This window comes from Oryx dammah, unplaced genomic scaffold (genome assembly GCF_014754425.2).
Source record: "Oryx dammah isolate SB20612 unplaced genomic scaffold, SCBI_Odam_1.1 HiC_scaffold_3, whole genome shotgun sequence".
NCBI classification, from domain to species: domain Eukaryota; kingdom Metazoa; phylum Chordata; class Mammalia; order Artiodactyla; family Bovidae; genus Oryx; species Oryx dammah.
In genome coordinates this window covers 24,302,382-24,329,057 of record NW_024070187.1, presented here as the reverse complement: position 1 = coordinate 24,329,057, position 26,676 = coordinate 24,302,382, and the positions used below count along the sequence as shown (strand labels likewise).

Genomic DNA, 26,676 nt, shown 5'->3' with positions numbered 1-26,676 from the left:
AATGGTATTTTGTTGAATGACCAATTGAGTCATTTATTTTTTAGGAAAATTAAAAAAATTAGTGTCTCCTTTCTGTTATTCCAAGGCCCCAGCATTTCACCGTAAACATCATATGTTGGCTCTATGAATGCCAAATTCACAAAAACAAATAATTACAAACTTAAGCATTTTCTTATTAATCAGAAAATAACTCTTATGAATAAACTGTAATAAACATGAAATTATAAAATCAGTTCTCTCACGCTTGTTTACTAAATTGACAATATAAAACTGAAGTAATAAAGAAAATGAAGAAAAATGAATAGTAGCTAAGAGGAAAGAAACATATTTAAAAAAAAAATCATGTTAGAACTACATATGAAAAATGCAAAAAATTGTCTGGAGTTAACAGAAATAGAAGAACACTGGACAAACAGTGATTCTAAGTAATTTTCCAATTCTAGACAGTCTCTAATATTTCAAAAACTCACAGAAAATATATTTTGCTTTTAATTCCTTTAGAACCAGCTGATAATATGCTAGAAGCTCATGTATAGTCATCACACTACTTGTGTGGTAAACAAGAAAGCATGTTGTGTATCTAGAAAAGTTACTTTGAAATTTGCAAAAATTGACACGATGCTTTTGTGAAGCCAAATAGCATTTGGTTGGCTCTTGGTATAACAAGTTAAGTTTTAAAGGATTTTGAGGACCCATGCTTATGCTGGTCCTCACCAGTCTAAAATGCTTATGCACCCACCAGTCTAAAGGTAGGATTTAGTATCTGAAATACTGTAAAGTGAATTCTAAAAAGAGCTTAGAAAATTGTTTTAAAAGGTTTACTTTACTTTTAAAAGCATCTGTTGCTCCAGGTGCATGGTTTTTGTCTGGATGAAACTTCAAAGCAAGCTTTCTATAAGCTTTCTTCAAATCTTCATCACCAGCATCTTTGGTTACTCCAAGTACTTCATAGTAATTTTTACATTTGTTTATGCTGTGAACAAGAGAGTGTGTTATAAGTAAATTTCAAGGAAGAACTTTGAGTAATATGTGTGTCCAACTCTTTGTGACCCCATGAAGCGTAGCACGCCAGGCCTCCCTGTCTATCACCAACTCGCGGAGTTCACTCAAACTCATATCCATCGAGTAGGTGATGCCATCCAACCATCTCATCCTCTGTCGTTCCCTTCTCCTCCTGCCCCCAACCCCTCCCAGCATCAGGGTCTTTTCCAATGAGTCAACTCTTCGCATGAGGTGGCCAAAGTATTGGAGTTTCAGCTTGAGCATCAGTCCTTCCAATGAACACCAGAATAGTATAAAGAACTATTTGTGGATTGTTTTCTCAATATCAAATGATAGTTTATCCACTAAGGGTCATTGCTCCATTTTCTTTTCAACCACAGACCATTTCTCCAACCCCTCTCTAATAAAAATTGACCATGAGAATGTCCTTGTACAATTTATCACAACTACAGAGAAGTAAAGCAAAGCTCATAACAAATGTGGATGGAGGACAGAGCACATACTAAAATGAGAGAGTAAGAGCAGTTTTATAGTACTCTTAAATACATGAGGAATCCCAAAACTGCTCTCAAGATGTCACAGACATTGCATTTCAAGAGTTTTGTTGTTGCATAATGCAAACCTAACCAAATAGCAAAGCAACAGTTTAGTGCATCTAAAACAACTACTGTATCCCATGGCTTAAATGTCAAAGCAAGTGAATTCGGCTAAGCAGTGTTAAAGAGAGTTCATGTGTGTTACTCTCTGTGAAAGATAAAATCTCATAATAAAATACATTATGGGACTCAAACATATTTGTTACACCTGATTTTCATTTTGATGAATATACTCTTAAAAGACTACTTACATATTTTATAACCCTAAATATGCGACATTTAAGCCCAGAGTCTTTGAAGTAGGTTAGGAAAAGAAGTACTGCAAATGGAGCAAAGAACACTAATCCTTTTGGATGCTTATATTTTCTCATGACCTAATAATTTTCCTTCACTAAAATACAGATATATTTTACATATTTTTTGGTGTGTACTTTATGACTTTAAATGTGTTCCATGTATGAGTAGCTTGATGACAGGTAGTAAGAGGTTAATGAATCTGAGGCACAACTGTTCACTGACAGCTAGAGGACTGCAAAGACTGACTCTAAGTGTTCTAAGAAAAGAGAAAAAATTGACCTTTTTTCGCTACTAAACCTATTAGTCATCACAGTGCTTGGTACATGAGGGGTTCTCAGTAAATATTTATAGAATAAATGAACTTTAGTTCTCCTTTCATAATGAAAGCATTCATCATTTGTTATATGAACAAGGGTAAAAAGAGAACACACTGAAAAGATTATAGAGTTCTTTTATAATCACATCAACAAAAATCTGTTAGGCAGTCTTCTTCAGAGTAATAATAATTAAAATTAGACTTTTCTACTTTAGATAATAAATACCGACACAAGTCAATTTTATTTCATAATCATGGTATTTCCTTTATTCAGGAAATAATATTTATTGAGCAAAAAATAATTAATATTTATTGATTCATTATTGAGTCAATAATATTTATATCCCAGGGTTCTTAAGATCAGTTAGTGAACAAAACAGAAAATGATTACTCTATCTTTGTAGAGACTCATTTTCCTAGATATGTTAAGAAACTATGTGACAGAAGTAAAGGGAAGAAGGACATGTACAGGTAGTAAGAGATTAATGGATCTGAGGCACAATCTGGATCTGTGTGTCTGGAAGAGGAGAAATTCTTTGAGAAGCCAGTAGAGACGTATGAAGTTAATGTCACCAATGGACCAACTGTAGACTACATATTTCAAGTAATGCTAAAAATATACTTATTTACTTAACTTTTCACACCTAAGTAAGAAATTACCATTCACGTATTAATTTTAATCCATACTCCTTTTCACCAGCTAAATGTATTTGTCACACTTTTTATAGTTTGCTCCTTCTTCTCCATCCTCATTGAAGAATTAAAGAAGAAAGGAAGGGAGAAAAAGAAAATAAAAAGAGGTAAACTGTTACCTGTGCTGGAAGGAAATATGTGGACAAAGGCCAGACAGATGTGTCTGGGAGCTCAACAAGGGAGGAGTACGCATGGCTCACCTTTTATGTCTTCCTTTATGTGCTAGAAAGCATATTGGCCAGGGCAGGGAGGCCTTGTTCTATTCTTTTTTCATATGTTATAGATGACTTTTTGTTGTTGTTATTATAGATGATTTTTAAATATACTCCAAATTTAGTTGGTATTTAGGAAAATAATTCTTTATTCCTGAGACAAAAGGTTATTTATTCTATAAATTTAGCAAAATGATTTGTTTCCATTAAAGAAGTATAGCTTAAAACCAATCCTAATGAAATCCCCATAATTCAAATAATTTTAACAGTTATACAGAAGTGTTCCTAACTGATAAACATAATGATGGCCAGTTAATGATTTCACACTGATCTTATATTTTTAAAACAAAAAGATGGGCTTTTTTCCCAATGAGATATTAAAAATCTCCTCAAATAAGATCTAGGACACCTTTTGCACTGTGATTTTTCAACACATTTCAACACTCAAAGACAATAAATAGTGCTTAGTTTCACAGAATCTGAGTTTTACAGTTACACACTTTTTGTTCAGTCTTACTGTACGCTAGCTCTCACTTATGCAATGGATGCAGTATTATTGCATGGCTTCTCCCTTTGAGCCAAAATGTCACTGAGCAACTTGTTTACATAATCATGCTAACCAACAAGATAACATGGCTTTTTTCAGTAAAATCCCCTGTGTACAGGTAAAACAAAAGCACACAGCATGTAAGTGTTTGCTGGTGCTCTGTTACCTCACTAAAGCAACACTTATGAAGGCTAATATGATGAATAAGTGTTACACGATTAGCTAAAGCTAAGCAACTCTTATATAAGGTAGCAAATGAAATACTCTGAATAACTCAGGGATTCTATTAAAGAATGTTCTGATCATATTAATCCCCCCCAAAACTACACTTATGTAATACAATAAAAAGGTATGCTAAAATTGATCAGAGAAACCATCTTTAAACACAGGCATAAAACTAAGCTAATTCTTGTAACTCACTAAGAATTCAGTCTGAAACTTGGCTGGTTCCTCAGTGCTGGCCAGCAATCCTCCCTTCCTGTCTGCCTTTCTGTCTGCAAGTATTCCATACTTTCACCATTCTTCTCAAGCTTTCAATCTTATCTCTTTCTTCTAACCTCAGAGGATAACTTCATCTCCAATTTCACAGAGAATACAGACCCAACAGACAGGATCTCTCTCAACATTTTATTTCCATCTGCCCAGTTCTGGCCACATACAAAAGCAGGTCTGCACCCGCCATCATCTTTCATTCTCCCATTCTCAAAACGTCCCCCTGCCTAGCTACTAAGAAAGAAAGGAAAACAAAACATTGCTCTTCTCTCTCTTTATTTCTACCATTCCTTGAGCTACTCCTCTTTTCCCTTCAAGGCTAGAGTAGAAGAAATGAAGAAAAGAGATTTTTAAAAAATAATATCAGATTCAGGAGATGCCTATTCTCCAAAATTTCAATTATTTGGCGAAGGGGGTATATTTTCCAATATATAGGGGATTGTATAGTCTTTCTTTAAAAACAAATTATAAAATAATTCTAAATAAGAATCACATATAACAAAATTCACTCTAGGTCTTTTACTGAGAATATGTTCTCCTAGTAAAAAGTAATTTCTACCAGAAAATACAATTTGGTTTTTGGAGAGAGATGGCTTCCTAGAACACATTTCAGCACACTGTTTAGTAGAAGCTTTTTCTTAAAGGAATTCAAAAGCAAGTCTCTCATTTATTCACTTATCTCACTTATTCAGCCTCTGATGCAACACTACAGTTATGAACGTGGTCACCAACATTATTTATAATTCTTAAAGGACTTCACTACCATTCAGGCCAATCAAATACCCTTTATCATGATTTCATCATAATTAGGGAGTTTTTGTTCTTATTGTGGTCACATACAGATAAAATGTTACATTTAAACTTTAGCATATGTATGAAAAAAAGTAAACTATAAATACATTGATATTTAATTTAAAAATAACTTCAATTCCAAATAATGTTGAGTTAAAAAGAACTAACTAAAAATAACAATGGAGAAAAAAAGGAAAAACAACAACAAAAAAAAGAAAGTAAGGTTAAAAGAGGATAAGAAAGGGCAAAAGAGAAAGAAAACTAGCTTTACCTACTCTTCACTTAAGCTGTCCGACTCTGTGCGACCCCATAGATGGCAGCCCACCAGGCTCCCCTGTACCTGGGATTCTCCAGGCAAGAACACTGGAGTGAGTTGCCATTTCCTTCTCCAATGCATGAAAGTGAAAAGTGAAAGTGAAGTTGCTCAGTCGTGTCCGACTCTTAGTGACCCCATGGACTGCAGCCTACCAGGCTCCTCCAGCCATGGGATTTTCCAGGCAAGAGTACTGGAGTGGGTGCCATTGCCTTCTCCTTCACTCTCCAAGTTGAATTATCCCATTAATCACTGTTCAGAGTCCTTTACCCTTATACTTTAGATTCCCTAGAGAGCAATTTCAGTACAATATCAATACAGCCTCCTTAAGCTGTAGAAGGAAATAATAACAGTATTTTTTCCAGTGTTTCATTCTCAGTTCATTTTCTTTCCAGAAAAGATTTTAATTACAAAATTACTAAAGTTAAATCTGCAAACCCAGTTCATAATTTACCAATTCTACCTAATTTTCCTGCTTTAAGTAGAAGTGAATCATGAAGTAAAAATAAAACACTGAAGCAGAACGATGAGAGTAAGAAAAAATATTAAAAGGAGAAGACTACAGTATTTGCTATATATAAAGACAGCCTTAAAGAAAGAATATAAATAGAAAAAAAAATTTCCTTCATTTATATAAGTAGAAAATTGAAAATGCTTTGCAATCACCCTCAATATCCTCCTCATATGAAATTCCCCTTCATACATATATATATATATATATATACACATATATATATATATATACACATTTGTTGTTGGTGTTTGTTTTGTTTTTTGTTTGTCTAGTTGCTAAGTCGTGTCTGTCTCTTTCTCGACCCCCTGGACTATAGCCCATCAGGCTCCTCTGTCCATGGGATTTCCCAGGCAAGAATCCTGGAGCTGAGTTGCCATTCCCTTCTGATGGGGGATCTTCCAGACCCAGGGATAAAACCTATGTCTCCTGCATTGGCAAGGGGATTCTTTACCACTGAGCCATCAGGGAAGGTTTCACTGTACTGTCTCAAAAAATTGAAGCAATTTTTCTAAAAAGAATTTTTTTGTGTAATTAGTTTTGTGCCTTATATTTAAAAGATGGAAATTTCAATAGAATTGGTAATTTAAACTACTTTATAAAGAATATAAAGCATAAGACACCAAGAGTTCAACTCCTCAATGTTTGTTCTTCTATTGAATTGTAATTAAAACCCATTTTTTAGGTGTTACAACATTAAACTTGTATTAGTATCAACTACAATTGACAAATATATAAGTCATATTCATTCCTACCTGAGAACTCCATCTACTTGGTCTTTGGTGTAGCCTTTTCCACTTTCACCACTACCGGATAAACTGTCCTTTGTGCAATTAGGTTTGCTTTGATCACCACTACCTGATGATTTTCGGCAATGAGGGCTATTTCCAGCAGTGCTTCCATTTTTCATGATAATTTCCAACAGTGCTGTAGAAAGATATGAAAGCATACTCCATCTGTTTACATCAAGGTACATACACATGGTCTTGAGAAGAAAGTTATAAAGCTGACAAAATGTGTACTCCAGAAAGATAACACCACAGGGCCTTTTTAAATAGATAGTAAGCATTCCCTTATGTACATAGCTGTTCACAGATCACTAATCACTATTTAGAAGTAGAATATTAAGTTTAATGTTAATAACTCAAAATTACTATCACCTAATTTCTTATGACATATTTTATTTGTAATATCATGGTGAAACTGCCGAATACCAAAGAAAACAATAATCCTTAAAGTAGCCGATGAGATTATCTACAAAGAAACAGAAGCTCCCTGGTGGCTTCCCTGGTGGCTCAGAGGATAAAGCATCTGCCTGCAACGCAGGAGACCTGGGTTTAATCCCTGGGTCGGGAAGATCCCCTGGAGAAGGAAATGGCAACCCACTCCAGTATTCTTGCCTGGAGAATCCCATGGACAGAGGAGCCTGGAGGGCTACAGTCCATGGGGTCGCAAAGAGTCGGATACGGCTGAGCAACTTCACACACACACTTATTTCCCAAGAGCAACAATAGCAGCTAAATTCAGTAATAGCTTCAAAATGCTCAGGGAGAATAGCTGTCAACTTGAGTTCTGCACTGCTGCAGCTGCTGCTGGGGGTACGTCGCTTCAGTCGTGTCCGACTCTGTGCGATCCCATAGACGGCAGCTCACCAGGCTCCCCTGTCCCTGGGATTCTCCAGGCAAGAACACTGGAGTAGGTTGCCATGTCCTTCTCCAATGTATGAAAGTGAAAAGTGGAAGTGAAGTCGCTCAGTCGTGTCTGACTCTTAGCAACCCCATGGATTGCAGCCCACCTGGCTCCTCCATCCATGAGATTTTCCAGGCAAGAGTACTAGAGTGGGCTGCCATTGCTTTCTCCGGAGTTCTGCACTAATTTTCTGGAAATTATATAAGATTAAAAACATTTTCAAACAAAGACTGAGAAAATTATCACTAAGATTTCACAGAAGATATTTACTACCTTGAGATACCACTTTACATCCACTACGATGACTAATCAACAAGGTGGACAATAACATGTTGACCGGGTTGTATTACTAGGAAAATGGGAACAGTCATATATTGCTAGTGCTAATAGGAAATGCAGTGCTTGCTTTGAAAAAAATCTGGTAGTTTTTTCAAAGATTAAACATATAGTTATAACCTGACCCAATAATCCTATCTTGGTGTATAACCATGAGAAATAAAAACATACATGTATACAAAAACTGGTTCACATATGTTCATAACAGTATTGTTCATAATAGGGAAAAAGTGGAAACAATTGAAATGTCCATCAACTGATGAGTAGATGAATAAAATGTGACAGGTCCAAACAATGGAATACTATGACAATAAAAAAAAAAAAATGAAGTACTGATTATATGCTGCAATACAGCTGAACCTTGAAAACATACTAAGTGAAAAAAGTCAGTCACAAGAGACAATATACTGTATGATACCATTTATACAAAATGAACAGAATAGGCAAATCTAGAGACAGAAAGATCAGTTGTTGCCAAGGGCTACTGGGGAGGGAAGGATGAAATCTGGGAGAAGTAAGAAGTGAGTATGAGGTTTCTTTCTGTGATGAAGAAAATGTTCTAAAATTAATGGTTGCAATGGCTGCACAACTCTGTGAACCCACTGAATGGTATACTCTGAATGAGCTGTGAGATAAGTGAATTACATCTCAATAAAGCACTATATATCTTCCCTTGTAGCTCAGTCAGTAAAGAATCTGCCTGCAATGCTGGAGACCCAGGTTTGATCCCTGCGTCGGGAAGATCCCCTGGAGAAGGAAATGGCAACCCACTCCAGTATTCCTGCCTAGAGAATCCCATGAACAGAGGACCCTGGAAGGCTACAGTCCATGGAGTTGCAAGAGTCAGACACGACTTAGCGACTTAGTGACTAAACCACCACCACCAAAGCTGCTATATAGATATTAAAAAAATCCAGCAGTCACTGCCACACAGCCTGTGGGTCTCAGCTCCCTGACCAGGTACTGAAACCAGGTCATGGTAATGAAAGTGCTGAATCCTAACTAACCAGTAGATCACCAGAGAACTACCAGTAATTATTTTCAATATTCCAGAAAAACATCTGCTTCATTGAATATACTAAAGCCTTTGACTGTGTGGATCACAACAAACTCTGGAGAATTCTTAAAGAGATGGGAATACTAGACCACCTTACCTGCCTTCTGAGAAATCTGTATGCAGGACAAGAAGCAACAGTTAGAACTAGACATGGAACAGACTGGTTCCAAATTGGGAAAGTAGTATATCAAGTCTGTATATTGTCACCCTGCTTATTTAACTTCTATGCAGAGTACATCATGTGAAATGCCACACTGGATGAAGCAGAAGCTGGAATCAAGACTGATGGGAGAAATATCAATAACCTCACATACACAGATGACATCACCCTTATGGCAGAAAGTGAAGAACTAAACAGCCTCTTGATGAAAGTGAAAGAGGAGAGAGAAAAAGTTGGCTTAAAACTCAACATTCAGAAAACGAAGATCATGGCATCTGGTCCCATCACTTCATGGCAAATAGATGGGGAAACAACGGAACCAGTGACAGACTTTTATTTTCTTGGGCTCCAAAATCACTGCAGATGGTGATTGTAGCCATGAAATTAAAAGACGCTTGCTCCTTGGAAGAAAAGTTATGACCAATCTAGACAGCATATTACAAAGCAGAGATTACTTTACCAACAAAGGTCTGTCTAGTCGAAGCTATGGTTTTTCAGTAGTCATGTATGGATATGAGAGTTGGACTATAAAGAAAGCTGAGTGCTGAAGAATTGATGCTTTTGAACTGTGGTGTTGGAGAAGACTCTTGAGAGTCCCTTGGACTGCAAAGAGATCGAACCAGGCAATCCTCAAGGAAATCAGTCCTGAATATTCATTGGAAGGACTGTTGCTGAAGCTGAAACTCCAATACTTTGGCCACCTGATGAGAAGAACTGACTCACTGGAAAAGATTCTGAGGCTGGAAAAGACTGAAGGAAGGAGAGAAGGGGACGATAGAGGATGAGATGGTTGGATGGCATCACTGACTCGATGGACATTTGTTTGAGCAAGCTCCCAGAGTTGGTGAAGGACAGGGAAGCCTGGCATGCTGTAGTTCATGGGGTTGCAAAGACTTGGACACAACTGAGTGACTGAACTGAACTGAACATATAAGAGAACTTTCTTCTGAATCTTTTTCATAGCTCATGCATTCAAGAGGTCACCAAAGAGATAAGATATTTAGTTTTTATAACAATTTAGTTGTAGACGGTACAGAAAGGCTCTTAATTAGGTAGCTATCTAGCAGTTTAACAAGATAATAACATATAGTTTATTTTTAACTATTGCTATTGCTAAGTCGCTTCAGTCGTGTCTGACTGACTCTGTGTGACCCCATAGACGGCAGCCCACCAGGCTCCCCCATCTCTGGGATTCTCCAGGCAAGAACACTGGAGTGGGTTGCCATTTGCTTCTCCAATGCATGAGAGTGAAAAGTGAAAGTGAAGTCGCTCAGTCGTGTCCGACTCCTAGTGACCCCATGGACTGCAGCCCACCAGGCTCCTCCATCCATAGGATTTTCCAGGCAAGAGTACTGGAGTGGGGTGCCATTGCCTTTTCCAATGACAGTGTTAAGTTAGTTAAAAAAGGATGTATTCCTATTGGGTTGCATTTCTAAGTCAATTTTTCAAAGCCCATTTTTATATCTAATCATTTTATTCTACTGGTTAAAAAAAATACTTCTGAAAATCGAAAACTCAAAAGTAAAAATTTCCAATTTTGAAGTCCGCTAATAAAAATTTTTGGAAAGATTTCATAAATACCTATTAATTTCACATGTATGACTCAATCATTTTCCTCTATTAAATATCTGTGCTGGAATAAAAATGAAAATACTGACTCAACATGGTTATCTTATGCAGCCCTTATAAGTTACAATGTGCAAACTAAACAGACAATTTGAGTTCTTTGATTTTATTTTTAAGATGGCTCAATTTCTTAGGACAGAACAATACAAATACAAGAAGCAGTTCCTGGGACCGGCTGAGACCACATTCATCTGCCCTCTTAAGCACAAGAACTACAGTTCACAGTTAATGCAATCATATTGACCTTGAGAGTAGAAGCCATCATGGTCTAGGGGGTAGTGGTTCACAACTTCCTAATATGAAAAGTTTTGTGGAAATTCTGGGAAGGCAGAAGCTTAAATTTTAAATCTCATAAAATCAGAGCAATTAGATAACAAAATCAAAACATCATGTACAAAATCCCAAAATACAAGAAGCTGGGACAAACCACCAACAGTTGCAAGATCTATGTGGGTGTTAGTATCTCTGTGGGGAAATATGGAGGACAGTAACAGGGCATTTTACCAGCCCGTTGAACAAAATAACTCCAAAAGAGCCAGCAAGGACTCTCTATGAAACACAGCAGGCAAAAATGAGAAAAGGGAATAAAAAGAAATGGGTTTTGCTCACTACAATAGCATGTGATTGAAAGGATCTACAATAAAGTCTTAAGGGCATAGAGTACTCCAGTCACTAGAACTCTTAAAACTAATCAGTCAAAGCTCTTCTCTAGAGCAAAGCCACATAAAGAAGAAATTTCTAGGAACAGGATCCAAACTGAAGAGGCTAGGGGAATGGAGAAAAGAAAACAGAAAATTCGGGTCAAGTGAGGAAGGAGAGAGTGAAGAGACCTTATTTATCAAGGTGACATATTTTCAAACACTACACAGAAACTGGAGATCTCTGTGTATTTGACAGGCTAACTGCACATAAAAATAAATAAAACGATAAAGTTAACTCTGATACAGAGTTACAAAAGATAAAAGAAAACAGGATAGATCTCCAAACACAATGAAAGAAAGCACACTAAAAATACTTGCCAACGTAATAGGTAAACACTATAACCTACTATTTCAAAACAAGCTGACAAGACTTAAAAATTATACATTATACAAAAGAACAACATAAATTAGAATGAAAACAACCCCCCAAATTATCTACCTACTGCTTAAGTGATAAAACTCGGGCGGGGGGGGGGTGGTAATAAAAGGAAGAATCAATTAAAAAAAGAACTAAACTCGAAGAAACAAAGAGTTAATAAACACAACAGATAATGTTGTCTAAGTAAAAGAGAACATAAAAAGGAAGTAAAACTTCTTAATTAAATGAAAAAGACAAAAAATTAGAAAGAAATAGCAAATATTGAAGATAGTTAAAGAAGATCCAACATACACAGGAGTCCTGAAAAAGAAAATTAAAGGAAATAAAACCAATATAACAATAACTGGAGAAAATTTTTCTGATATAAAAATAAAAATATCTGAAACCAAATAATGAAAGGACAAATTACATATCTAAGAATACTGACCCAGAAAAACCAACATCAAGATATATTCTAGTAAAATTAATTGGGGATCTAGCCAAAAAGATTAAATGGCTTATAAAGCAAAGAGTATTGGATTGTCAGTCTTTGCTCATCAGTAGTACTTGTATAAAACAATAGAATAATATACTTATATATCCAAAGAAAGAAAATTTGAGCCAAAGATTTTGTATCCATCACTAACTTCAAGTATTAAGACCCACAGATGAACTGTTTTCAACATTCCCCAGAACTTAGGGAACACGGTTCCCACAAGGCCTTCCTAGAAATCTACTATAGACTTTAGGAATCCAAAATAAATAGATAAACAATGACAAAAGGACCAATGGTAAGCATTAAATGTACAGTGACCTATTGTATTAAGACTGAATGACAACTAAAAAAGAGTACATAGTATGTAGTGATAATGTGCTCTGACACTGTAGATAGGTTCGATAATTTTTAAATGGTAGGCTTCCTCTGTCTTTCCTTTAACTGTGGCGAGGGTGGGGAGGCCAGAAACTGTCTTCTCTTGCTTTTAAATCTGGCAGCTGAGGCTTGGACCAAGACAACTTATTGGGACCAAGGTAACACTCAAAGCCTAAAGCATGACTGAGCTTGACAGGGAATGTACCACTGAGGTCAAAAAGGCAACTCATTACATATAGGGGGAAATGAACAAATAAGTAAACTGATGATAACAAGAGCCACATTTCTTGGCTGTCAGGGAATGGAATTACAAATATGAAAATGCAGAAGGCAAGAATGAACCCTATGGACTTCAGAGGGAGGTATGTGAATCTTTGCACAGACTGCGAAATTAATATAGTGTAAATTACTATAGGTATGTGTATATCCACAAATGCATATAACACACAGATATACATAAACATACATTCATGCATCATGCATACATATATTTCTTAGCTCTGTCTACTAAGAGGATCTGGAGGCAATGACACACTTGTAGCAATGAGCTTATCAAGTGTCTATATCTTAGTTTCCAAGTATCATTATCCACTAAAAAGAATCAGGACTCCTGGGGAAAGAATTGATTCCCAGGGCAGAGAAAATGAGCTTGAAAACTTTTTTGTGTTTGAAAGTAAAGAAATGCATGAGGACATGTCATAAGACACAGGAGCTTGAAGGGGCTCCTACGATTAAATATGAAGCAATCTGAACATCAAAATGAACAGTGATAGTAATAGATTAAATAAGAATCCATAAATTCATATTAATAAATACGGTTGAATGTCAACTAATAAACTGTAGAAGGAATAATGGAATAAGAAAACCAACATTTGGCAACCATCAGAAATTTATTCTGGAAAGAATCATCACTGGATGTTAAAAGGAGCTGGTGGAAGTTTGTTGTAGAATAGGATATTCAGAGTTTTAAAGTATTTTCCCACAAAATATTTATTAACTACAAGAGGGGAAAAAAAGTAAGTTTAGAGTAGACAAACCTGGTAACACCAGCTTCACCAAGTGATCAAAGTTAACCTCACCAGTGAGGACCAAATCAGCATGTTCCCTGATATGTTACACTAAGAATGCAACACCACTTCTATAGTACGCCTGCCAGAAATTCACAAGGAAATGTCAGCCAAACCTAAATTGAGGGAAAATCTATAAAATAGCTGGCCTGCATTCATCAAAAACACAAGATCAAGAAAGAAAAGAGACTCAATGCAAACTTGTACAGCCACTATGAAAAACTGTATGGAGGTTCCTTAAGAAACTAAAAACAGAGCTACCAGCAATTCCACTCTTGAGCATATATCCAGAGAAAAAATGGTTCAAAATGACAGTACACCCCAGTGTTCCCTGATACATGGTTTACAATAGCCAAGACAAGGAAACAACCTAGCCCACCAACAGACGAGTGGATACGGAAGATGTGGCACGTACCCACAATGGACTATTACTAAGCCATTAAGAAGAATGAGATAATACCATCTGCAGCAACATGAATGGACCCTGAGATTATCACACTAAGTGAAGTAAGTCAAACAGAGAAAGATAAGCATCTTATGATATCGCTTATAAGTGCAGTCTTAAAAAAGTGATACAAATATTTACAAAACAGAAAGACTTGCAGACTTAGAGAAAGAATGAGTGGGGGAAGAGTAGGGGAGAGGGATAAACTGGGAGTTTGAGTTAAATACACTGCTTTATTTAAAACATAATCAACAAGGATCTCTCTGTGCAAATGGGAAAAGAATTTAATGGATACATGTGTAACTGAATCACCTTGCTGTACACCTAAAACCAACACAATATTGTTAATTAACTATACTCCAATATAAAATAAAAATTAAAAAAGGAAAAGAGAAAAGATGGTATCTAGATAACAAAATATGCCAAATAAATGCAATGTAACAGGGAGATCTGGCAGAATCTGAATGAGGTACTTACATTAATTTCATGACTCTGACAGCTATACTGTTGTTATGTATGAGTGTCCTTATCTTAAAAAACATACACTGAATTACTTAGGTGTAATAGGATATCATGTCTATAACTTACTCTTGATTGGTTCTGGAAAAAATATAAGAACAAACTGTATACCTGTGGGAGTGGAAGAGAGATAGCAGGGAGAAAGAAAGGGCATGATAAAGCAAATGCAGTAAAATTTTATCAAATAGGAAGCACTGAGTGAAATGTATATAGGAAGTGTACACTATTTTTAAGACTTTCCTATAAGCTTCAAAGTATTTCAGAATTTTCAAAAAGCTGAAATGAAGAGGGAAAACGGAGAAACTATATGCAAAGAAAATTTAACTGTTTTCAGTAATTTTATCAGTGAGGTAGTACTGGTAATGTTACACTGAAACTATTACATATATCATGTGGCATAAAGCAAATAAATAATCATGACATATTCTACCATTTGCCATGGCCTTGAAAACCAGGATTACTACTGTAGAAGGAAAAAGATAGAAATATATGCAAGAAAAGTTTAAAGACCCCAAAATACTTAATTTAAATTTCACTTACTAGTATAAATGTATAAGCTGTTTTAACTTAAAAAAAAAAAAAAAATCCCTAGTCTGTACACTGAAAAGGCCCAGAAACAATGAACAATCTATTAACCACGGCATCGTTAGTACCAGACTACTATACTAAAACACCATTTTCCACTAAAAGAAACCAGGGCTTATTGGAGATACGGTTGATTCAAGATCTAGTACAGGGAATGTATAAGAGAACCCTGAAACTTTCTGTCATACCAAAGAAAAATAAAATTATTAAAGATTATTAGGAATGTGTCTATGAAACTTAGGAGGTAACCTAAAGAGGTTCCATTGGCCACATCTAAAAAATAATATCTGCTTTTGGAAAACAGGAGTCAATTCCTTTTCTTGAAAACTGATAAAAGCAGTCAAGCACTTATCATATCTTGCCTTTCCTATATGAACTGTACCACTGTGTAACCCTAAGATAGGTGAGGGGAAAGTGTCTCTTTATAGAAGTATTTCAGCCTAAAAAGAAGAAATTATTTTGAAAAAATTGTGAAGCCAGATGAGAAAGTGGTTATATGTATTTATATTTACAGGTGGCCACAAAGTCCCTATGCATGCTAGTTAGAAGTTATCTGTACATTCCCTTTCATTCTTTGCACAAACACATTCTCTCAGTTTTTCTGGACATCTTCCATGCTAACAGCTAGATGCTGGATATTGCTAAAGTAAGATTATATAGTTGTTTTAAATTTTCAAGTTATTATGATACTGAACATCTTTCTACAATGCCTAGGGGTTCTGCTTAACAATGGCTATGTATATATGTGCACTCACACCAAGCATTTTGGCTCCAAACAGTGAAAATTTGAACAAGTTCTATTACCTCTGTGTCCCAATATCCAGTTTTATCATCTTAAAAATGGAATCAGCAAGGTTTTCTGTATTAACAATCATTGGAACCAATGCCTGAGAAGGTAATGCGGTTCAGTTCAAGTACTGCCAGAATTTGGAACTCACAACCTTTTTCTGATCTATTAAATGTCTTACCTATTATATGAGATCACATTTATAATAATGTGCAGTATTACAACATTAGTTGGACCGATATAAGATATCTGCTTATAAACCAGATTACTTTTGGTTTTAAAACTGTCCAACGTTATTTTGTATGTTCACTTTCCAGACATACAGCTTTGCTTGTATGTCTTAATAAATGTCAGCTGTATGGTTTGAATGTAATCTGTACTTAATTTACACATATCCCATATTAAGGACCAGGGAAAAAGTAAACATAGTATTAAAAATATTTATGTGGATAATCCAAAAGTGAATAACCAAGATCTATTTTTATTTCATAAGGTTGTGCTGCACATCTATTATATATAATACTCATCACTAACAAAACCTATAATAAGAATATATGGTTTGGAAAACAGACTTTTCATTCCAGGCAAACTGAAAATAGCTTTTATTTGTGTGATTATAAAAGTAATGTTGTTCAGTTCATTAAAAAAAGATAACAAAGTAAAGATCTCCTATAAATCACACACAAGAAAAAAAAAATCACTCAACCAATTGTGATATATTTAACTCTAGCTACTCTAGTTGGCTAGCTGTCTAGCTTTTTACATATTTTGAAACAAAATGAGAATAATCTACATATGTTGGTAGCCTGCCCTTAAGGGTTTATAATTCAATGTATATATCATTTTATAGCAATAAATCTAGGTGCACATCATCTTTGTTTTTAAAGACCTTATTCAGGACTATTGCAATAGGGGAGTGACAGCAGGCTGAACTCTGAATTCAGTAAAGATAACTGGAAACTTATAGTCAATGAGCATGGTAAGGTGGGTCACTGAATGGAAAATTACTGAGGCACATCATCGTTTTTTAAGTGCACAGTATATATAGGCGATTCAATTTATTTAATCAATTCCCAATGATGGACTCTTTCCAAATTTTTGCTATAATGACAACCCTTATATACATTTTCCCATACTTGTCTGTTGTGGGAAAATTTCATTTGTGAATATATTATCACAAAAAGCCTTACCACTATAACTTTTTCATTTATTTATGAACAAATTGTCTTCACTGATAAGAGATAAAACTACCTAAACAGGTATCATTCCAGAAAACCAGGATTTATAGATGCCACAAGTATATGCAAAACACTGGTAGACACCAGAAGAGTAGAAAAGATGATAACATTAAAATAGTTCCTGACAGAAGAACAATTTTTAATCTAGGAGAGGAAGAGCTATATACATAAATAATACAAGGAATAAATGCAAAGCAGGGAGAACTACATATTAACTAAGAATGGAATGAGTACCTGAATTCACATGGAGATTAATCCTAACAAGGCAATTTTTTAATGTTAAACAGGTAAATAAAAAATGACAGAAAAGAGACAATTATTATAGAAGTAACTCCAAGGAATCATCCAAATACTTTTGCCATTGTACTAATACATGAAATTCTTATAGCACTTAATAAACTAACATCATAATAATCCTGTGAAGATTACAGATGAGAAAACTGTGGCTCAGGAAAGGAAAAGGGAATGATAGGAACTGAACCATTTTTGTGTCTAGCAGAGACTTCTTATTTCACTTCTCTAAAATGTAAGCTCCAAGAGGACAAGAACTGTCTTATTTCTAGTTCTGAGAATAGCGCCTGCCACAAGGAAGCACAGATTCAGTAAATATTTGTTGAATAAATATATCCCCATCCTACAGAGGTCAAAATTGAGGCTCAGAAAGACAGCTGTGGATATAAACACATAAAACCATTAAATTAAGGTTCAAAACTAAGTTTAGTATTCTTTCTTCAACTATAATGTTTGAAACAGTTTGGTTATTAGCTGAAATGTGGAAATAATTTTATAATATTTAGTGCTACCAAAATAATGTTTTGAACGTATAATTTACACTTATCAATAAATTTTGATTAAGTCAGAAACAGAAAGAAAATGGTATTATCTTCAAAGGAATAGGCTGGATAATACTCCAGATGTGAAATGACAGTTTTAACTGTTTTATCATTTTAAGGGAACAAAGGAGAAGGCAATGGCACCCCACTCCAGTACTCTTGCCTGGAAAATCCCATGGATGGAGGAGCCTGGTAGGCTGCAGTCCACGGGGTCTCTAAGAGTCAGATACGACTAAGCGACTTCCCTTTCACTTTTCACTTTCCTGCACTGGAGAAGGAAATGGCAACCCACTCCAGTGTTCTTGCCTGGAGAATTCCAGGGACGGGGGAGCCTGGTGGGCTGCCGTCTATGGGGTCGCACAGAGTTGGACACGACTGAAGTGACTTAGCAGCAGCAGCAAAGGAACAGAACTTTGAACTTTTTATTAGGTTTAAATTTTAAAATAAAGTAGCAAAAAAAGGAAGAAAAATCTATACACATAGCTCTCACCTGAGGGGAAATAATAAAAAGAGGACTATTTTAATTTGCTATTGTACAGATAGAGGCTGCAAATTATACAAGTTATCTATTCATTAAAGTAGACACAGGATGGTCGTTTTTGAAGCTGTAGACTGCCATTTGGTTCAAATTACTATGAAACTCTTGAAAATAATTAAAATGTTTTTCTCTGAAAAAAAATCTATACTTCAAACTGCCTGACAATTAGAATTAAACACTAAAGTATTAAAATAGTAATGTAAAAAAAAAAAAAGCAATGTAAAGCATTAAAACTGCAAGGCTGTATCTCTCTGTAAAAATCTAAAACATATCAATAAGCCAGTAAACATAAAGTTTAAGAAATCAAAATGCAATTTGCTTCCTCTTGCTGATATTTTCCCAGTTTATATTTCCTATGTAGCATCTTATACATATATTAATCCTTTCAAATGTAAACCAAACTCATAATATGAAAATATTTGAAAGTTATAAATCAAATTTGATTAGAAGTCCATTTAAATAAACTGTAAGATAATATTTCCACTAAATACTTAGAAAGCAAGCAATGTCCTAGATTCTTTTGAAGATGCAGTTTTTCCTTAAGGAAAACTCTTGCCAATTTTTTTAAGTGGTTTATCAATCAGATTCCTTACCTAGCAAGAATAAAATTGTAAAGGGGACAAAAGCTCTGGAATTTAGCTAGAATTTAGTCTCACATTTTTGCATTCACTATATAAAAATAAGAGAAATCAAAATGCAATGTTTTACCCACCTTAGCATGAAAATATATCCAAGAGGAATATTTTTAACCAAAGCTCTAAGTTATAAAGATGTGAAAGTGGTCTAGAATACATGAAATTCGGGGATAAAAATTTTTAATTTAATTTTAAACAATAGCTTCAATTCCCTTCTACACTAAATATTTTATCAGGAGCTTATACAAGTGTTCTAGATCTTTTCCTCCTCCTCTGGATTCTTAAATTATTCCAGTATACATCTGAGAACATTCTATGTAAAATACACTTTGTTAAGCATTTGCACATGATCTATTTCACCTAACATCAACCCTGTAATGAAATCCTTATATTATACATAACTAAACAAGGCTTGGCAATGATAAGTAACTCATCCCTGTCAGAGTGACTCAAATCTGTCAGAGGCAAAGTCCATATCTGAATAAGGTCTTCAGACTACACCACAACTGTAGCTAATCACTTTATGTCATAATCACATGTTGCCTTACAACAGATTGTACTATTAACTTTCACTGTTCCTGTCTTAATCTTTCCAATGTTCATGTCTTTAAAAGCAACAGCTGTATTGTGCTTTGATATCTTACAGTATCTTTAGTAGATTGATTCAAGTTGCTTGTTTCATAGAAGAATTACAGACTACAGGTTTAAAAATTGTCTCACACTTGTTAAATGGAAATGACACCAAATTTTCAAGCACTATTAAATGCTTCCCATGTATTAACTCATTTAATCCTCATGCCACCCCTATGAAATTGGTACATTATTGTCCTATTTTGCAGACAGAAAAGCTACAAGCTAGATAGGTTATCTAACTTGCCCAAGATTAAGGTTACAAGCACGTTATGGGCGAGGCTTCAAAAGCCAAGGTATTCCATCTGGAGTGGTTACATGTATGTGTGCTAAGACACTTCAGTCATGTCGGATTCTTTGCAACCCTATAGATAGTAGCCCGCCAGGCCCCTCTGTCCATGAGATTCTCCAGGCAAGAAGACTGGAATGGGTTGCCTTGCCCTCCTCCACAGAATCTTCCCAACCCAGGGACTGAACATCTATCTATTTCATCTCCAGCACTGGCAGGCAGGTTCTTTACCACTAGTGCCACCTAGGAAGCATCCCCTAAGACTACATAATGACTAAATGAAATTATGCATTCATAAGTAGAAAAATGCAAAAAGTTTTAACTTGGCAATGATTTCTTGAATATGAAACCAAAGTGAAGTCGCTCAGTCTTGTCTGACTCTTTGCAACCCTATGGACTGTAGCCTACCAGGCTCCTCCATCCATTGAATTTTCCAGGCAAAAGTACAGGAATGGGTTGCCATTTCCTTCTGTAGGGGGATTTTCCCGACCCAGGGATCAAGCCCAGGTCTACAGCATTGCAGACAGATGCTTTACCATCTGAGGCACCAGGGAAGCTCTAATGAAACCAAAAGCATTGGCAATAAAAGAAAAAAATAGACAAATGGGCCTATATCAAAAGGAAAAAACTCCCGTGTATCAAAGGAAACAACAGAATAAAAGACAACCTACAGAATGGGAGAAAAAAGATCTTCAAATCAGACATCTGGTAAGAGTTTCCTAGGTGGCATGAGTGGTAAAAAAAACCCGCCTGCTAATGCAGATGTAAGAGATGTGGGTTCAGTCTCTGGGTTGGGAAGTTTCCCTGGAGAAGGGCATAGCAACCCACTCCAGTAATCTTACCTGCAGAATCCCATGGACAGAGAAGCCTGGCAGGCTATCGTCCATAGGGTCATGAAGAGTCAGACAAGACCGAAGCGATTTACCACACCGGCATAACTCAACAACTAAAAATAACCTAATTTAAAAATGGGTAAAGGACTTGAATATTTCTCAAAAAATGATATAAAAATGGCCAACGAGCAAATAAAAGGATCCTCAATATCACTAATCTTGAGAGAAATGCAAATCAAAACCACAATAAGATATCACCTCACACTTGCCAGGATGAGTACTGTCAAAAACCAACAAAGAATCAAACAGAAAATGACAAGTGTTGATGAGGATATGGAGAAACAAGAACTCTTGCCACTGTTAGTAGGAATGTAAAATTGTGTAACTCTTACAGAAAATGGTATGGCAATTCCTCAAAAAATGTGAAAATAAAATTACCAATATGATCCAGCAATCCCATTTCTGGGTATATATCAAAAACAATTAAAGCAGGATCACAAAGAGGTATGTGTACACCCATGTTCTTAGTAGCTTTATTTACAATATAGACTGTGATGGTTTCCAAGATATGGAAACTATCAATACAATCTATTCCTAGATGGTGAATGGATATTGAAAATGTGGTATATGCACACAATGGTATACTATGAAGCCTTCAAAAAGGAACTATCATATTTATGCTACAACATGAATAAACTTCAGGGACATTGTGCTAAATTAAATAAGCCAGTGAAAAAAGGCAAATACTAAATAATTCCACTTACTATATAATAGGTATCCAAAGTAGCCACATTTTTAAGAGAGTACAGTGGTGGTTACGAGGGGCTGGGTGGAAAGGGGAAACAGGGAATTGTTTAATTGGCATAAAGTTTTAGTTTTGTTAAGACAAAAAATTCTGTAGATCTGTTGTACCACAGTGTGAAAATGCTTAACGTTATGGAATTGTACACTTAAAAATGGTTAAGTTGGTAAGCTTCTGTTTTTGCCACATTAAGAAAAAAAATCACTTATTTTCTTTCATTTCCCTCTTTCCTTTTCCTCAACAGCTGGGAAATAAAAAGGACAAAGAAAAGTAAAGAAATTCAAGGACTTCAATAAGTAGAAAAAAACTAAGAAAACAATATAAAACAGGTAACCCCACACTCTTACTGACTTATTGCTAATTTTCTTCTTAACGTGGAAATATCCTGAACCTCAAGTGAAACTGTATCCTATGGACCAGATAATGGAATGTCGTGGTTAAAGGCCTTTTGAAGCTGGAGAGCTCAAAAACTATTCTGACTTTCTACAAATTACTGTGTGACCTTGGGTAAGATATTTTCATTCATTCACTCATTCATTCATTCACTCATCGAAAGGTCTGTTTCCATAAGAGTGAGCCTGGTCAAATTAATTCTAGGATCGATCTGAGGAATAAACGAAATAAGTCATATTAAACAGTAGGTACTTTACAAGCACTCACGAAGTGCTAGCTATAATTACTTTAGAGCCTGGAGAGCAAGAGAAGAGCAGGATTTCGACTAACAGAGTCCAGAGCTCTGTTCCTAAAGATGTGCCTCATTTGTCGATAATTATGGTGCTACCAAATCGGGTACTATTTAGCCAACCCTCACTGACTCTTATCATTCTTGCGGTCCTCTCTTCTAAAGAACTCTCTCCCAGGGAAAAGCAATGTCATCTCAGGTGTTCGAAAATGTTTGCTTTGGGAACAGCGTTTTCCACCCCAGAGGCGGTGGAACCAGGGACCTATACGTTAACCACTGAGTTCCCTGTTCCTCTCACTTCACTAGGGACCTAGGCCTTAATCGAGAATGAGGACGAGGAGGGAGGGGGTCACACAACCACACATCCAGATATCAAGCCCCATCTGGTAAGGCAGGACCAGATGAATCTCCTGGGAGAATGACAGATGGACATTCATGAAAACCGATAGGGGAACCGGCAACCCTAGCCGGGTGGCTCAGAGCCGGCATCTTGCAGGTAGGCCGGTGAGGAGGGGGTCTCGGGGAGCCCACGGCCGGCCCGGCCCGGATGTTCAGGGCCCGAGCGGGGGTGTGTCGGCGAGGAGCGTTCTGGGGGTCCGACCGGCGGGGTCCGGCGGGTGGGGGGCTCCGCGGCTCCCTGAGGGCGAGGGTGGGGGCGGGGGCGGGCTGCGCGGCGGCCCGGGGACAGGGCCGGGAGGAAAGGGACCGAGGGCCTCACCGCGGGCCGAGGGCAGTGGGTAGAGCTTCTCGGCCTTCTGAAGGAAGCGCTGGGCCTTCTCGCGGTTGCCGGCGTTCAGGGCCTCCCGGGCGATCTCGACACATTTCTCCGCCTCATCCCGGTTCCCCTCCATGGTTTGCGCCTTCTTCCGTTTCCTGCGGGAGCTCAGCAACGAGGGGCGGAAGCCGCCGCCGCCGCTGCCGCTGAGGAGGCAAGGCTGGCCGGGGCTGGGGGCGTGCGAAGGCGAGCGGGGAGGAGCGCAGGCGACCGCGGCGGCGGGGCCCGGGCGCGCTGGCGGGCTCGCAGCTCCGCCTCCTCACGGCGGCCTCCCCGCCCCCCGCCGGTCGCTACGGCGCGAGCCGCATCCCTCCGGCCCCTGGACTGGGCTCCACCGCCGGGCCGTCAGAACCGGCTCGCTGGTCCTGGCCGGCGCGGACAGGCTCGGGGCCCACCGACCTGGAGGGTGAGGGGGGCGTGCGGGCGATACCAGGCCGGCTGGCCGCCGGAGGGGCTCCCCTGAAGGGATTCCGTCGCGGCGTGGACCCAGCCGCTAGCCTCAGCAACGCGGTGCCCTCCAAGCCCCTGCGCGGCCCGCGAAGGCGGCAGCCCGCCTTCCTGGCGACCGGGCGACGAGTGGGGGTGGGGACATTCGTTTTCAGGAAAATCCCCAGGGATCGAAGGCCCCACCCCCGACCCCCTTCGGCCTAGGTCAGACTAGGGAGAATTCGGTCAGTTGAGGACCGGGCTGCCAGTCCTGGGCACCGCTTCCGGCACAGCTGTTCAGGAACCCAGTAGGGTGTCCTTTGACCCTAATTCGTTTCATTGCCTTATTTCATTCATACTCTTTCTGACTCAGTGCCATTAAACTGTCTCTTAGTACATCCCAAGAAGTACAAACACTTCATTTGTAGTTTGCACTTATTCTGGTGAAAACCAAAACGCTAGTAACCATGACCAAAACAAGACAGGAATCAGCTCTTTGGCAATGTATTACCTCATATAGGTAAACTTGGTATACCTAATTTTAATCATCACCCTTGTGAAATAATTGCCATGTTGGTATCCTCAGTGGAGGCAAAGGGCCCACCTTTAGCTTGGTATTAAGAAGTTGCCAGAAAGTGTCAAAATGATCCACTTTACCTAATTACAAAGTAACTACTTTCACACGTTGTTCACTAGATATTATCTGCCATAGCAGCAAATATGGTAACTCAGGACTTTCAAAGAAATCTTGATTCTTCTGTTAAATGTGAATAGTATGTTCCCCAAAGATGTTACCATATACCGAACAATTTAATGCAAGTAACCTTCAAAAGAGTGTGTAGCACACTGCAAACATTATCAGTCTAAACTGAAAAGTTCCTTCTGTGTAGGTAGCTACATACAGGACCTTCCTACCTGGCCTCTGCTCCCCAACCCCACCCAAGTCCCCACAGTGCTCTGGTGTAGTGCTTGCTGCTATCACAAACAGCAAGCAAAGCTGATGAACTCAGATGGTTAAACTTAGCCTAAAAAACATCAACTTGTGCTGAAGTTTTAAAATCTTTTAATAGTTCATTACACAGTATTTAAAAAAAAATACTTGGGCCTTTTAACTTTGTTGATCTACAGACAGAATTAACAGTAATTTCAAGGGAAGAAATGTGCTTAAGTTATTGCTAGCGAAGATACCTATTCAAAACAAAGCTGTTCCTACTATAATCAAGCAAATTTTATACACAACTAGTTTGGGATATGACCTTTATTGAGCTTATCCACCAGAGTGGAAATAATGTCTGTACAAAACCAAATGTTTGTTACTATAACTTCTGCATCACAATTAAAATCCAAACAGTTTTTTAAAAACAGTCAACTCAATCAAAACCCACTACTTCAGAATCAATAGCTTCTTTGAAGCCACAGTAACACTTAAATATGGTTAAGACTCAAATGCAGAAATTTGGTTGGTTGGAAAGCTAATTAAACTTCCAACTTTCTCAAATAGAATTACAAAAAGGCAAAATTGTGTTTTTCACAGAGATACAGTCCACTGGAATCACCAACACTGGACAGCTGTTAGAGTATTTAGAGTCCTGAGATAATAAGGAATCCAGGCATCCTTTAGACAGTCTTCTGTTGTCCTTTCTTTCCAATCAGAGATTTGTGGATGTGTGGAATGACACCTAGAAAAGGGATAAAATAACATAGTACTTTAAAACCAAGAGTTTAATGTTCAACTTGGAAGATGTCTTTCAATGTAAGTGCAGAGTAAAAATTCAGAAATACATAGAGAAATCAAATTTCATGATGCAACCATACTACAGATCAATGAAAATATACTGTGTCCTCTTTTAGACTGAAAATTACTAGAGGGAAATTTAAAAGCAAATTCTTTTCTCTAGAGAAATTTATAAGTTAATATTTACATACCACCACCAGCAATTGTAGCCTTGATGAGAGAGTCCAACTCTTCATCTCCACGAATAGCAAGTTGCAAGTGACGAGGGGTAATACGCTTTACCTTCAAGTCTTTCGATGCATTTCCTGCCAATTCAAGTACCTAGAAGGCAGAATGCAATCAATCTCCTTCCAACTTTCATTAATGTCAAGATCTAGACAAGAATCAAACCTTCATGATGAAGGTATATCTACCAACTGTCATCTAAGCCACTACCTGAATGGCAAGATAAGCAAAAGCCATAAAGAGGGCACGCAATTTTATTTCCTAAGGCCGCAAAGTCAAGCTCAGGAGGATCCCCATCATGATCACCAGCCCCCTCTAGCGTTGTCGGAAGCTTCTCGCTGCGTTCAGAGCCTGGGAGTTTTCTTGCATCACTTTCCTCCTTCCCTCTCGCCGCCTCTCCCCACCCCCTCCCAACCTTTTCCAGATTATAGGCGTACACCCATTTACCTCTGCGGTGAGGTACTCCAGGATGGCTGCGCTGTACACAGCGGCAGTCGCGCCCACACGTCCATGGCTAGTCGTCCTAGATTTCAGGTGTCGATGAATACGGCCCACTGGGAACTTCGTTTTTACCATACACAAACATAAATGCACAAAGATAGACGAGTCAAAGGTAATTAATTATACGCGCGCCAAAGGCAGGGTCATGGACGCCGGTGCAGCAACGCGCCCCACCACAGACACACGTGATCGCCCCCCCCTCGATATTTATTGCATCGGTAAACCAAGTCGCGACACTATCACCCACGCAAGGACGAAACGCTCATCTAGAGCGATGATAAACAAGAGAGGAAAAGGAAAGAAAAACGCCACGATTACCAGAATGCACGAACAACCACTGACCTGCAAACCGGCTCTCTGCGAGCGGGAAACCGCCTTTGTCTTGGCCTTTCCGGAGTCCTTCCCAGCCTTACCGCCAGCCTGCGGCGCGCACACGCCCGCGAGCGAAGGAGGAACGCAGAATATAGGATTACCAGAGCAGCGCGCCCTTCCCCCACCGCGCCGCGGCTCGGGCGCGAGCGCGGCCCCGTGCCCAGCCGGGGTCTCCGGCCCGCCGCGCGCC

General features: G+C 38.0%; 2 protein-coding genes across 4 annotated transcripts in view; both read right to left on the bottom strand.

Annotated features, from left to right (window-relative positions):
• DNAJB14 (DnaJ heat shock protein family (Hsp40) member B14) overlaps positions 1-23,493 on the bottom strand; it is a 43,755-nt gene extending 20,262 nt beyond the window's left edge. For 2 of the 3 annotated variants that reach the window (XM_040237792.1, XM_040237791.1), the window contains exons 1-3: positions 23,171-23,493; positions 6,527-6,698; positions 828-973 (exon numbers count right to left, since the gene is read on the bottom strand). In XM_040237792.1, the coding sequence (XP_040093726.1) occupies positions 828-973; positions 6,527-6,698; positions 23,171-23,303 (451 nt within the window). In that variant the 5' untranslated portion in view covers positions 23,304-23,493. The remainder of the gene's footprint in view (positions 1-827; positions 974-6,526; positions 6,699-23,170) is intronic. The other variant, XM_040237793.1, reaches the window with a different exon arrangement.
• A 1,206-nt stretch (positions 23,494-24,699) lies between these two features.
• Positions 24,700-26,676, bottom strand: part of LOC120861891 (histone H2A.Z) — a 2,860-nt gene continuing 883 nt past the window's right edge. Inside the window, exons 2-5 of the mRNA XM_040237790.1 lie at positions 26,457-26,534; positions 26,061-26,174; positions 25,580-25,709; positions 24,700-25,332 (exon numbers count right to left, since the gene is read on the bottom strand). Of these exons, the coding sequence (XP_040093724.1) occupies positions 25,271-25,332; positions 25,580-25,709; positions 26,061-26,174; positions 26,457-26,534 (384 nt within the window). The 3' untranslated portion in view covers positions 24,700-25,270. The remainder of the gene's footprint in view (positions 25,333-25,579; positions 25,710-26,060; positions 26,175-26,456; positions 26,535-26,676) is intronic.